The sequence below is a fragment of the Salvelinus namaycush genome, chromosome 26 (assembly GCF_016432855.1).
Source record: "Salvelinus namaycush isolate Seneca chromosome 26, SaNama_1.0, whole genome shotgun sequence".
NCBI classification, from domain to species: Eukaryota; Metazoa; Chordata; class Actinopteri; order Salmoniformes; family Salmonidae; genus Salvelinus; species Salvelinus namaycush.
The window spans coordinates 5,612,036-5,626,099 of NC_052332.1; the positions used below are offsets into that span (position 1 = coordinate 5,612,036).

Below are 14,064 nucleotides of genomic sequence, written 5' to 3' on the forward strand. Positions count from 1 at the left end.
CATGTTGAATGGGGTGTGTCGTCTACCATCATTCACTTCCATCATTCACTTCCGGAAGTTTACTCGAAAGGTGAGTGAACCATCCCTTCACCTCATTTTGTTATAACATATTTGGCCAGATTGCATTGCAAACATGGCACCACACATAGCTGGCAATTAACTTAGCATTAGCTCATCATAATCAGTACAACCTTCAAAAAGTTTTTTACACACATCATACAGTATGTGTCCACTACAATCTATGCAAAATCGGAATGCATGACTTGTCACCAGTACTTGAAAATATGTAAATAAAACAGTAAATACATTATGCTCCATACATTCATACGGTGTGCTACAGAAGAAACGTAAACACAATGTTCAGAAACTAGAATGATAACGTAATAAGGCACTTTGATAGGAATGCACACGTCCAAAGTTATTTATTAGTAGTGAAAGCAATGAGGGTGCAACCCGGAAAATGTGCTAGGGAGGAAAAAGTTTGTGCCTGATCTCTTGTCAAAGAGAGAAGTTCGCCCGGCTCAGTAAAGCCTCAAAGGTAAATTGTCCGCAACAGTGAAATGGGCTACTTCTATGGGAATTAATGAGGAGGTGGAACACACCTCAATTCAAACTGTTGTTAGAAAATAAATCTGGTTAGAAAATAATTTGAAATTGGTAAATTGAAATGTAGCCTATAGATAATTAGCAGGCAGTGTACCTTGGTTTGAGGGCAGCGTGGGTTAACTGTCCATTTTGGAACAGTGAGGGCATTCTGACATCACGCACATAAAAAACTCACTCTGGGGACGACCGTTAGATATTTGGAACTCACGCGTGGAAAGGTTAAAAAATGACCGTTTCCTGATCTTTCTTCCATCTCTCAGATATAGGACAGTCACTTCAGAACTAACTTCCTTTTAGGTTTGGTTTGGTTTTTTGGTGAATCTGTTATTCAATGCATTTGTATGGGCTAATAGCAGGAAGGCCAAACATCATTTTTAATCAAATGTTTTTGTATGTTTTTTTTAATACTTCAAAGAGTCTTAACATTCAGCTAAATAATCCTTGGTATGACTTACTTAAAACAATTCCATCTAGCTTAGTAGAACCCCCCCCCCCCCCCCCCCCCCCCCGGCTTAGACGGCAGCAGGGATGCCGCTTCTGTATAGTTAGTTGCGTGGTGTTACACAGTAGAGTCAGTAGACAAACACACACCACTTCACCCTGCTGTCACATCATGGCATGGCATGGGATAGGATGCTCTGGCATGCAGAGACTGTCAGAGCTGCACTGCACGCAAAGCCTGGCCTGACCTTTGACCGTTCTGCCTGGAGTTAAGCTCTCCGTTCAACCTTAACTGACTGACTAGCCATAAAATCTCTCAATCTCTGAGCCGCTGTCTCTCTCTCTCTCTCTCACACCTCTGTCTTTCTCTACCTGCCTGCTCAGGTTGGAATTAGCGCCTGCCATTAAACTTCACTACAGTGTGCGTGTTTGTGTGCGGTAGGGGGCACGCTCAGTGTGCTGATTCTGAAAGAGGTCCCCCCCCCTCCTCATATCAGCGAGAGGAGTCCTATTGCTCACTAAACAACTGTCACGGAATCTCTCTCTATCGTTTTCTCATTCACTCTGCCACGCTCTCTTTATCTCTCTCTCTCTCTCGGTCTTTTGCGCTCTTGTTTTATTAGGGTCATTTTGCTTCTTGGTTTGGACATGACTTGAATGTGATTATTTATGCACACTTTATAGGGGTTAGTCGCCCATTAAATGTGACACCGTGTGTAGAAATGTTTTTCCACATATGTTTTATTCATGCTGTTTGTTTTAAGCAGAGTGATTCCACTTTGGCAAAAATTCTTTCTTTTCTTGATATTTTCTAAGCATTAAGGAGTATCTTGAGGAAAAACATTCTATGGCTTTGCCAAGGCCTGACCCTCTGACTTGGTTCGTTACAAATAATATCTCAGTCCAACGACAGAAAACGGCAACCTACTGTTTCTTTTTTTTTTTACTTGAACTTCAACTAAATACTGGACTATTCCCTCCGTGTTTTCTCTTTTATCGCTACCTCCTACCTCTTCGCCATTTTTTCCCACTTTTTAATGTTGAAGGAAACGTTCTGTGCTCAAAGTTCTTGAGTTAAAACATCTAGGTGACGAGACGAACATTGCATCATCTGGTGTGAATTATTGAAGACACATTCCTTTTCCTTCTTCCTCCCCATTCTTTGCTGTTCGTCTTTCTCCTTTTCCTGCCCGTTACACTTCTGTGCTTTTTGTTCCTTTTATTGAAACCACAGTTGGAAGCCGGAATGGTGTGTGTGTGTGTGGAGATCTGTAGCGTTTGTGTTGCTGGCTACAGCTGTGATTGAACCCATTTGCTGCTTAGTGCCTGTGGGACTAAACCCTGACCTCACGGCGCTATGGTGGTTTAATGCTTTAGCTGCGTCCCTCTAAACCCCTTCTGGTTCTCTTCTTCTCCCTCTTCTTTTTTCCCCCTCTCCTTATCTTTTTCAGTGTGTGAATAAAGGCTTCATTGGGATTGATGGTCCTAGTTTCCATTGGGTCACACACAAGTACATGCAGATCTTCTGTTGGTTGCCTCGACAACCGATGTATGTCCTCTGTCAGGGAGCTCGACTCGCAGTGTCAGTCTGTCTGTCTCTCCCTCTGTGTGTAGTACCTGATTGATCCGAGTGCAGGGTTAGATACTGTGTCCTGTCTGTTCTGTGCAGCTGAATCTTTCCCCCTAGGTTTAATGTGCTATGTGTGTTTGAGGCTTAATCCTGTGATTTTTACTGTCTTTTAACACTGGTGTGAAAAAAGTTAATAGTTAATAGTACCGTTTTAAAGTTTCCATGTATCAATTACACTGAGTGTACAAAACATGAAGGACACCTGCTCTTTCCATGACATAGACTGACCAGGTGAATCCAGGTGAAAGCTATGGTCCCTTATTCATGTCACTTGTTAAATCCTTTGCAATCAGTGTAGAATGTAGATGAAGGGGAGGAGACAGGTTAAAGATGGATTTTTTTAAGCCTCGAGACAGTTGAGACATGGATTGTGTGTGTGCCATTCAGCGGAAGAATGGGCAAGACAAAAGATTTACACAATGTGACTTTGAACAGGGTATGGTAGTAGGTGCCAGGTGCACTAGTTTGTGTCAAGAACTGCAACACTGCTGGGTTTTTCACGCTCAACAGTCTCCCGTCTGTATCAAGAATGGTCCACCACCCAAAGGACATTGGAGTCAACATGGGCCAGCATCCCCGTGGAACGCTTTGGACACCATGTAGAGTCCATGCCCTGACGAATTGAGGCTGTTCTGAGGGCAGAAGGGTGATGCAAATCAATATTAGGAAGGTGTCCTTAATGTTTCGTATACTCAGTGTATACTCTAACTGTTCGGGACAATTTGGAGGGTTTGCGAGTACTGTGTCACCACTGATAAATGTAGCCTGTACTGCACATCTCTGTTTTTAGGAAGTATTATTCAGAAAGTAAGTTATAACACAAGTGTTGATTCTTAAAGAGTAATACGTTGAGGAACTTTGTGCTGTCATTTTTAAGTAGGCCTAGTTTCAGTCCCTGTAAACAGGTAAAAGTGAATTGACCCTGCTCTACTCAATATATGTCCTAAGGCTGGGTAGTACTTAAGCCATGTCTTAAAATCATTTATAGTCTGTGATAATGGTATCTAAGTACGGATACTTTTCAAGCACGTTCCAGATACAAACATGTTTTTACATACGTTACCGCATCTACTTCAAATGTACTTTCCCTGGTCTTCGGTTTGTCTCTGTACATTAAGAAGTATGTTCTGGTTTTGCTAGGGAGTCTTTTTTTGTTGTTGTGGAGAATGAGGGCTGAAGTTCTCTGTGTGTGTGTGTGTGTGTGTGTGTGTGTGTGTGTGTGTGTGGTGTGTGGTGTGTGTGTGTGTGTAACTTATCCGTGCTGTAGTTAATTAGTGTGTTTATATTCTCAGGGTCAGATGCGAAGGAATCAATCCAGTGAGTATTTTATTTTACACTCCTCTTTCTGTGTCTTTCTGTCTCTCTCGCTCTCTCTCTTTCCTCCTCATCTGTGGCTGCGGCCAGGGGGGCTACCATTTGACTTTTCAACTTCATTTTTCTTAGCTCGGTCGTTTTTGAAGAGGTTCGCTCTTTTTTTTTTTTTTTTCAAAATCCTAGCGACCTCGCCAAAACCAACACATCCCCAGCGAAAGTAAACACAGTTTGTTTTTTGTGTGTGTATTTGAGAAATGACTTCCATTCCCCCTCTAAGCTACGAGTAAGATGAATTGCTTAATTGCTTGTTTCTATTTTGCATGTCAGAAATTATATTTTTCCTCCTGCGCTTTGGCAACAATTTTGTATATTTTCCTACGTTTGATTTTCTGCTTGGACAAATAAGTGCTTGAACAAGTTCATTAATTATCTATGGAGGAATGCAACAAGTCACGTAGTCTCAAACTGTGAACTCACTATGAAGTATTAGTGGGGGTTAGCAAGTAAAGAATGAAGAAAGAAAAATATATTAATTATATTATTGATACACACTATACATTGCCTGTATACATGTACTGTATACATTGTTAAAACCCCTTGACTTAGTCCACATTTAGTTGTTACAGCCTGAATTCAAAATGTTATGAATATATACTTTTTTTTATCACCCATCTACACAAAATACCCCATAATGACAACGTGAAAACATATTCTCAGAAATGTGTCCCTTTCTCTTTTTTTCTTTTTTAATGAAATACAGAAATCTCATTTACATGAGTATTCACACCCCTTTTCTATGACACTCCAAATTGAGCTCAGGTGCATCCAATTTCCTTTGATCATCCTTGAGATGTCACTAGAACTTGATTGGAGTCCACCTGTGGTAAATTCAATTGTTTGGACATGATTTAGAAAGAAACACACCTGTCTATATAAGGTAGCACAGTTGACAGTGCATGTCAAAGCAGAAACTACACCGTGTAGTCCAAGGACTGGCTGTAGATCTCCTAGATATATCTGGGGAAGGGTATGAAACAATTTCTTGACTTGTGAAAATCTCCAAGGGCAATTGGAAAAAGTATGGAACTACCCTGGCCGTCCGACCGAACTGAGCAACCGAGAAAGAATGACCTTGGTCAGGGAGGTGACCAAGAACCCAATGACCACTCTGACAGAACTACAGAATTCCTTGGCTGAGATGGGAGAACCTGCTAGAAGGACAACAGTATAGCACTTCACCATTCTGGGCCATATGGGAGAGTGGCAAGATGGAAGCCACTCCTATGAAAAAGGCACATGTCAGCACGCCTGGAGTTTGCAAAAATGCACGTCAAAGACTCTGAAATCATAAGGCAAAGGATTTTGTGGTCTGATGAGACAAAAATTGAACTCTTTGGACTGAATGCAAAGTGCTATGTCTGGAAAAAAACAGGCACAGCTCATCACCTGTCTCATACCATCCCTTACTGTGAAGCGTGGTGGCAGCATCATGCTATGGGGATTATTTTCAGCAGCAGAACTGGGAGACTGGTTAGGCTATAGCGTCTACTAAATGATATACGTAATTGAGGGAACAGTGAATGGAGCCATATACAGGCAAATCCTTGATGAGAACCTGGTTCAGAGTGCAAAATACCTTCGACTAGGGCAAAGATTTACTTTCCAACAGGGGCGGCAGGCTAGCCTAGTGGTTAGTGTTGGACTAGTAACCGAGAGGTTGCAAGTTCAAATCCCCGAACTGACAAGGTACAAATCTGTCGTTCTGCCCCTGAACAGGCAGTTAACCCACTGTTCCTAGGCCGTCATTGAAAATAAGAATTTGTTCTTAACTGACTTGCCTAGTTAAATAAAGGTTAAAAAAAAATCTAAATAAAAAATGGCCCCAAACATACAGCCAAAGCAATGCTGGAATGGCTTCAGAACAAGAATGTGAGTGACCCAGCCAAAGCCCAGAAAATCTGTGGAAAGACTTGAAGATTGCTGTTCACCGCCACTCCCCATTTAACTTAACAGAGCTTGAGAAAATCTGCAGGCAAGAATGGGAGAAAATATTCAAATCCAGATGTGCAAAAAGCCGCCAAAGGTGCTTCTACAAAATATTGACTCGAGTGTGAATCCTTCTGTAAATGAGATATTTCTGTATTTCATTTTCAATAGATTAGCAACATTTTCCGAAAACATGTTTTCACTTTTTCATTGTGGGCTATTTTGTGTAGATGGGTGAGAAGCAAATCTGATCCATTTTGAATGTGATATGAATACTTTCTGAAGGTTTAAATAGCACCACTTTATTATCCCTTCATTCAAATCTCCATCATATCAAGTTATAGTTTTAAAGTATTTTATCCATTTGATAGAGTTAAGACTAATCCTCCAACTTTTTGATAGAGTTTAAGAGTGATAGTTCAATCCTTAAGACTGTTACTGGGTATATTTGGTAGAGATAAGAAATTGATAGCCATGTGTTCTACACGTGCTCAGGGCTTTTGGGAGTGTATTCCACCCCAGGGTTAGGCTCTCAGGTGCCAGGTGAGTACTATGTACCTCTCTAGTCAGTTTGACCTCCCACCACCACACGCCATGCCAGGTAGTCCTCCTGACCTCCACCTCAGTCCCACCGCCAACTGCCACAGCCTAGGCTAGTGGACCATACAGTACCTTGTTCTCTACAGCTAAAGCTAACATAGCTAGCTAATAACAATGCTATTAGCAATGCTTCAAAGCTAGAGATTTGCTAACACTATGGATATGCGGCTTTGTGGCTATATTTGACACGGTCTTAGAGAGGATACACTTAAGTTTAAGTAGCTTGATGTAGATCTGAACAAATATGTGTCCAATGTTGTTGGTGGGGAACCTCTGCTTCACATAGCACCTAAACGCACATTCTAGTTTGAGCGACGCAGAGCACTGCAGCCCTGTCCTTTAACATGGGGCTCTCTGCAGTGTGTGTTTTATGTGCGTGTCTGGTTGGGTATGTATGAGACAGGGTTTTCCTCTGCACCTACGTCACCTTGTGTGTGCTGAGGTTAAGTCTGTCATTTGTATGTTGTTTCCTCAACCAGGCGATGAGTTGGGAAAGACCAGGATTCCAGCGTCCTTCAACGAGTAAGTTGATGTCCCTTAACTTTCGCAGTTAAAAACTGGCTCAGAAACACTAGCAGTAAAAGCTCCTTGACTCACACCCTCTAGTGCCATTCTCTCACTGTTTAGTAATTGCTCTAATTTCCATGTCTCTTTCTATCCCTACCTCTCCCTTCCGCGTGTCCCTACCTTCCCCCTGCCCCTCTCTCTCTCCTGCCCGCTCGCTCTCTCTTTCTCTCTCTCTAAGCAGTAGGCCTGCTTTCAATAATGACCTTCTCTCTCTGGATCCTTTCGGCCCGACCCTGGGAGGCTCCTCCTCATCTACAGGTAAGCCCCATCCCCACCCACCATGTTTTCCCAGAGCTGTATAAACAGAGTTTCAATGTACTCCTATGGGTGGCTGGGCGAGTTCGGTGCCAACCACGGGGTTCTATCTAGATCACTTTCCTAAAGTATGGGTCGCGACCATGTTAATGGTGGGTTGCTGTGTGTGTAAATTTTATTTATTTAATATATATATATTATTTTTTTTACCCCCTTTTTCTCCCCAATTTCGTGATATCCAATTGGTAGTTACAGTCTTGTCTCATCGCTGCAACTCCCGTACGGACTCGGGAGAGGTGAAGGTCGAGAGCCGTGCGTCCTCCGAAACACAACCCAACCAAGCCGCACTGCTTCTTGACACAATGCCCACTTAACCCGGAAGCCAGCCGCACCAATGTGTTGGAGGAATACACCGTACACATGGCGACCGTGTCAGCGTGCACTGCGCTCGGCCCCCCACAGGAGTCGCTAGTGCGCGATGGGACATGGACATCTCTGCCGGCCAAACCCTCCTCGAACCCGGACGACCAATTGTGCGCCGCCGCATGGGTCTCCCGGTCGCGGCCGGCTGCGACAGAGCCTGGACTCGAACCCAGAATCTCTAGTGGCACAGCTACATAGCACTGTGATGCAGTGCCTTAGACCACTGCGCCACTCGGGAGGCCCTTGTATATATTTTTTTATGATCTCAGTCGGGGTCTGAACTTATTAGAATAGTAGAATACACAACGTGCAATTAAAACATGTGCTTGTGCATCAGCAGTTTTTCTCTTGTAATGTCAGTCACTAACAGTCACTCAATTAGCCATGTCAGCTAACAAGTTTTAGATTAGTAAGTTAGTCTAGCCAGTTAGTCTAGAAATGATATTCGATACCGACCGGGCACGCAGGGCATATGCCCAGGGGCCCTGACCCCCAGGGTGCCCCCATTTTGATTTGGGCCAAATGTGTGGAATTGCAGGAATTTAGCTTTAAAACTGCAAAGATATCTCTCCACCCCATGGCAAAATGATTAGAATTGCATGAAACGTGCTTTAAAACAGCACATTTTTCTGCAAGCCCCAAGGCAAAATGTGTAGAATTGCAGGAAATTTACTTCAAAACATAAATAAATGTTTCTCTCTGCTGTCATTTGTGTTAAAAATGTTTTTGGACCTTTCATTATGGGGTATTTTGTGTAGGTGGGGGAGATGTAAAAAAAAAAAAATGTAATCAATATTTAATCCATTTTGAATTCAGGCTGTAACACAACAAAATGTGTAATAAGTGAAGGGGAATCTGTACATTCAGAAGGCACTGTATAGGGCGGAATGGTCTATAATCCCTCCCAATATGTTCTCCAATCTTATAAAACATTTTAGAAAAGGGCTCAGTCCTCGCAAGGGGAGGGTGCCGGAGTATTGAAAACAGGGGTGCCAATAATGTTTACCCATATATTTGTTTTAAAAAAAATTCATTACTTGTTTAACAAAATCAAATTTTCTTGTATTAGTATAAAATAATATCATTAAAACATATGTTTTGCATGTAATATAGCTCAGTATTTGTAGATTTTATTTTATAGTCTTTTTTTTTTTTTTTTTTTTTTTGCTCATTTATCGAGGGTGCCAATCATTTAGGTCATGTTTTCACTATCATCTCAAACTACTACTGATACAGACATGACCCCACACAACTCCACATGTAGTCCAGGCAGTCCCCTGCAGAGCTCAACAACATTAGGAAGCTCCTACTGTGTACACATTACACATTGACATCAGTCTTCCTCATACATATCTTATGTTGACAGGCAACTCTCCAGTGCTCATGTTTTGTGTACTGTTTGTGTTGGTTATGAGTTTCTAATAGATGATGTGACCTTATTTTTTATTTGTTTAAAATTTGACTTAAAGGTGTCATGTGAGGAGGTTTTGCTCATACCTTTATTTACGGTGTATTTAATTTTCCAGATTTTTTGTGTGAAATTCTTGTCACAGTTTTGATTAGTATGCATTTGGCTGTCTTCAAATGTAAGTACAAATCCCCCCCCCCCCCCACACACACATGTATGTTTACTTTATTTTGCATCTCATTTACATCCCACTTTTTCTCGTTCACTCTGTCCTGCCTCACTCCAGTACAGATATGTGAGAACCTGTTTTTTAGTGGCAAGGTTTATGTGGTGTGTGTGACTAGGGCTGTTACGGTGACCGTATTATCGCCACACTGGCGGTCACGAGTCATGATGGCAGTCAAATTCCACATGACCGTTTAGTCATGTTTAGGAAGGCCACCAAAATTTTCATTCCCTAACTACAACATTTCATTCACCAACATTTTCCATCCCTAACTACAACATTTACCGTCAAGATAGAACTGCCAAAGGGGGCGGAGTTGCAATCTACTGCAGAGATGGCCTGCATAGTTCTGTCATGCTATCCAGGTCTGTGCCCAAACAGTTCGAGCTTCTACTTTTAAAAGTCCACCTTTCCAGAAATAAGTCTCTCACTGTTGCCACTCCAGACTTGACTGCCGTTGACCAACACAAAAACATCCTGTGGCGTACTGCATTAGCATCAAATAGCCCCCGCGATATGCAACTTTTCAGGGAAGTCAGGAACCAATATACACAGTCAGTTAGGAAAGCAAAGGCTAGCTTTTTCAAACAGAAATTTGCATCCTGTAGCACTAATTCCAAATGTTTTGGGACACTGTAAAGTCCATGGAGAATAAGAGCACCTCCTCCCAGCTGCCCACTGCACTGAGGCTAGGAAACACTGTCACCACCGATAAATCTACAATAATCGAATTTCAACAAGCATTTTTCTGCGGCTGGCCATGCTTTCCACCTGGCTACCCCTACCCCGGTCAACAGCACTGCACCCCCCACAGCAACTTGCCCAAGCACTTCTCCTTCACCCAAATCCAGATAGCTGATGTTCTGAAAGAGCTGCAAAATCTGGACCCCTACAAATCAGCTGGGCTAGACCATCTGGACCCTCTGTTTCTAAACTTATTTGCTGCAATTGTTGCAACCCCTATTACTAGCCTGTTCAACCTCTCTTTCGTATCGTCTGAGATCCCCAACGATTGGAAAGCTGCCGCGGTCATCCCCTCTGCAAAGGGGGAAACACTAGACCCAAACTGTTACAGGCCTATATTCATCCTGCCCTTCTAAAGTCTTCGAAAGCCAAGTTAACAAACAGATCACCAACCATTTCGAATCCCACCGTACCTTCTCCACTATGCAATCTGGTTTCCCAGCTGGTCATGGGTGCAACCCAGCCACACTCAAGGTCCTAAACGATATCATAACCTCCATCGATAAAAGACAGTACTGTGCAGCCGTCTTCATCGACCTGGCCAAGGCTTTCAACTCTGTCAATCACCTCATTCTTATCAGCAGACTCAATTGCCTTGGTTTCTCAAACTGACTGCCTCGCATGGTTCACCAACTACTTCTCAGATAGAGTTCAGTGTGTCAAATCGGAGGGCCTGTTGTCCGGACCTCTGGTAGTCTCTATGGGGGTGCCAAAGGGTTCAATTCTCGGGCCGAATCTTTTCTCTGTATATATCAACGATGGCGCTATTGCTGCTGGTGATTCTCTGATCCACCTCTACGCAGACGACACCATTCTGTATACATCTGGCCCTTCTTTGGACACTGTGTTATCAAACCTCCAAACAAGCTTCAATGCCATACAACACTTCTTCCGTGTTCTCCAACTGCTCTTAACTGCAAGTAAAACTATATGCATGCTCTTCAACCGATTTCTGCCCGCACCGGCCCGCCCGACTAGCATTACTACTCTGGACAGTTCTGACTTAGAATATGTGGACAACTACAAATACCTAGGTGTCTGGTTAGACTGTAAACTCTCCTTCCAGACTCACATCAAGCATCTCCAATCCAAAATTAAATCTAGAATCGGCTTCCTATTTCGCAACAATGCCTCCTTCACTCATTCTGCCAAACATACCCTCGTAAAACTGACTATCCTACTGATCCTTGACTTCGGTGATTGTCTTACAAAATAGCTTCCAACACTCTACTCAGCAAACTGGATGTAGTCTATCACAGTGCCATCTGTTTTGTCACTAAAGCCCCATATACTACCCACCACTGCGACCTGTCTGCTCTTGTTGGCTGGCCCTTGCTACATATTCGACGCCAAACCCACTGGCTCCAGGTCATCTATAAGTGTTTGCTAGGTAAAGCCCCGCCTTATCTCAGCTCACTGGTCACCATAGCAACACCCACCCGTAGCACGCGCTCCAGCAGGTATATCTCACTGGTCATACCCAAAGCCAACACCTCTTTGGCTGCCTTTCCTTACAGTTCTCTGCTGCCAATGACTGGAAGGAATTGCAAAAATTACTGAAACTGGAGACTTATATCTACCACTAATTTTAGGCATCAGCTGTCAGAGCAGCTTCCCGATCACTGCACCTGTACACAGCCCATCTGTAAATAGCCCACACAACTACCTCATCCCCATGTTATTTGTTTTTGCTCTTTTGTATTCCAGTATCTCTACTTCCACGTCATCATCTGCACATCTGTCACTCCAGTGTTACTGTTAAATTGTAATTATTTTGCCACTATGGCCTATTTATTGCCTTACCTCCCTAATCTTACTACATTTGCACAGACTGTATGTAGATTTTTCTATTGTGTTATTGACTGTACTTTTGTTTATCCCATGTGTAACTCTGTGTTGTTTTTGTCACGCTGCTTTGTTTTATCTTGGCCAGGTCGCAGTTATAAATGAGAACTTGTTCTCAACTGGCCTACCTGGTTAAATAAAGTCATGGTAATTAGGCTTCTCCAAGCTCTGATGCTGCTCATGGTCATTAGTAGCCTACCAAACTTGCTAATTGCCTGGTACTCAGCACTCGATTGTCCCTCTAATCACTCTGACATTAATGCAAATATAATCGAAAATCTAATCAAACACTTCATGAGAGCCCATGAGCTCATGTTGCACAACATTTCTATAGGCTATGCAATTGTGTGAGAAAACCGAGTGATGGCCTCTATTAAAAAGAGGAGGATCCCATCAGCTTTCTATAGGCTAGGCCTACTATTTTTTTTCTAAACTGTCCTAATATTAAGCACATTGCTTCTCTTTACAACAGGAGTATAGCCTACCTGGCTGGCATGAAAATGATCCACGGGACAGTCACTGGCTGACAACATTTCAAGACCGTGACTGACTGTGTGTGTTTTTATATAGAGTGACGTTACTGCTGATCCATTGCCTGAGCTAATCGTAATCCACAGTTAATTGCACCTAGTTTGGGTCAGAGGGCTGGCTATAAGGCCCACTGACACGTATGCTGTAAAGCCAAAAGAGCCAAAAGCCAAAAGAGCAGCATAACGTTCCCTGGTTAAGATACTGTGATGATGCTTTTTAAACACTCTCCGTACAATGGAGGCATTACCAGGAGATAGCACATTCATCACATTCAGCTAGCCCTGACTGAACTGCAAACAGTTCATTTGAGAAACCTGTAAGAATTTATAGTTGTTTGATTATTCAGGGGCTTTCCAACTTTGAAGTTGCTTCTTTTGCTTTTCATTCTTTTTGTGTCTTATTTTCTGTCTGTAAGATTTGCAGTCTTGTGTTTGGTTTGGTTGCTGTGTTATTGTTTTTTTGCTGTCTGTATGTGTGTTTATCCTCCGCCTTTCTCCCTCTTTCACCCCTCCTCCTCGGACATTTAGTCTTTTCCTCTCCATCCCTTTATCCCCTCCACACATTACTGAGTCCCCTGTCTTTCTACCAGGGTAGCCAGGTAACATCTGTTCCTTAGCTGCCCCTCTTTAGAGCAGTGTGGTTGCACTGTGCTAAATAGTTTTCCGAGTATCCCAATAGCTTTTCAACTATCTAACCTCACGTACAAATAGCCTTTACATGGCATCCAACATTTGATTCAATTGCTTGTCGTCGTGGCGTTTTTGGTTTTTCAAATGAACACGTTTTGGGTCAACATTTGCTTTGTTCGTCTCTCTCCAAAAATCTACTCTGTTATCGTAGGATTTCATAGTTATGAGTTGTAGCTATGTTTACTTTTTTTTCAATCAAGCCAGTGAGGAAGATGGCTAATTTAAACAGTGGTAGATTGAAAGGCCCTGCTAAACTTTGATAAGCTGAGAGCTATGTGTGACGCTGCGTGTCTGCAGGGTGTGATGACCTAACACCAAACAGTCCGAGTAACTGAGCTCCCCTCCACCAGCTGTAATCCTCCAACACATTTATTACCCACAACCAACCCTTCACAGTTAAATTTTAAACATGTCAGACATTCCTATCATAGCCTGACACTCACATTGCCTAATGTTGCACAGAGATTGCATATGATTGCAGTTCACAGTGAACTAGGCCTACACCTGGCTGTCTCATAGCAGGGTTGGGTTTAACGTTTAAATGTTTTTGATGGAAATCATTTTTTATTATTATGGAAGTCACTGCGTAAGGATTATAAAGCCTTGTTCTTTGAATTGGTGACAAAAAAAGACAACTACGCTACTGGTTTGTTCAATTTCATTGAATGGAATGACTGGTGTATTCAACCGGGGGTCCTGCATGGGGGTCCACGTAAAAAAAAAAAAAAAATTAAATGGAAGAAAAAAAAAAAATTATGTGTATGTACACTACCGTTCAAAAGTTTGGGGTCACTTAGAA

The 14,064-nt window shown here is 42.6% G+C and overlaps 1 protein-coding gene across 5 annotated transcripts in view; it reads left to right on the forward strand.

The window, feature by feature from the left end:
- The window catches only part of fcho2 (FCH and mu domain containing endocytic adaptor 2), a 95,481-nt gene that overhangs the window by 56,337 nt on the left and 25,080 nt on the right, over nt 1–14,064 (forward strand). For 3 of the 5 annotated variants that reach the window (XM_038964555.1, XM_038964556.1, XM_038964559.1), the window contains exons 15-17: nt 3,970–3,994; nt 7,057–7,099; nt 7,323–7,402. In XM_038964555.1, coding sequence (XP_038820483.1) covers nt 3,970–3,994; nt 7,057–7,099; nt 7,323–7,402 — 148 coding nt within the window. The remainder of the gene's footprint in view (nt 1–3,969; nt 3,995–7,056; nt 7,100–7,322; nt 7,403–14,064) is intronic. The other 2 variants (XM_038964557.1, XM_038964558.1) reach the window with 2 other exon arrangements.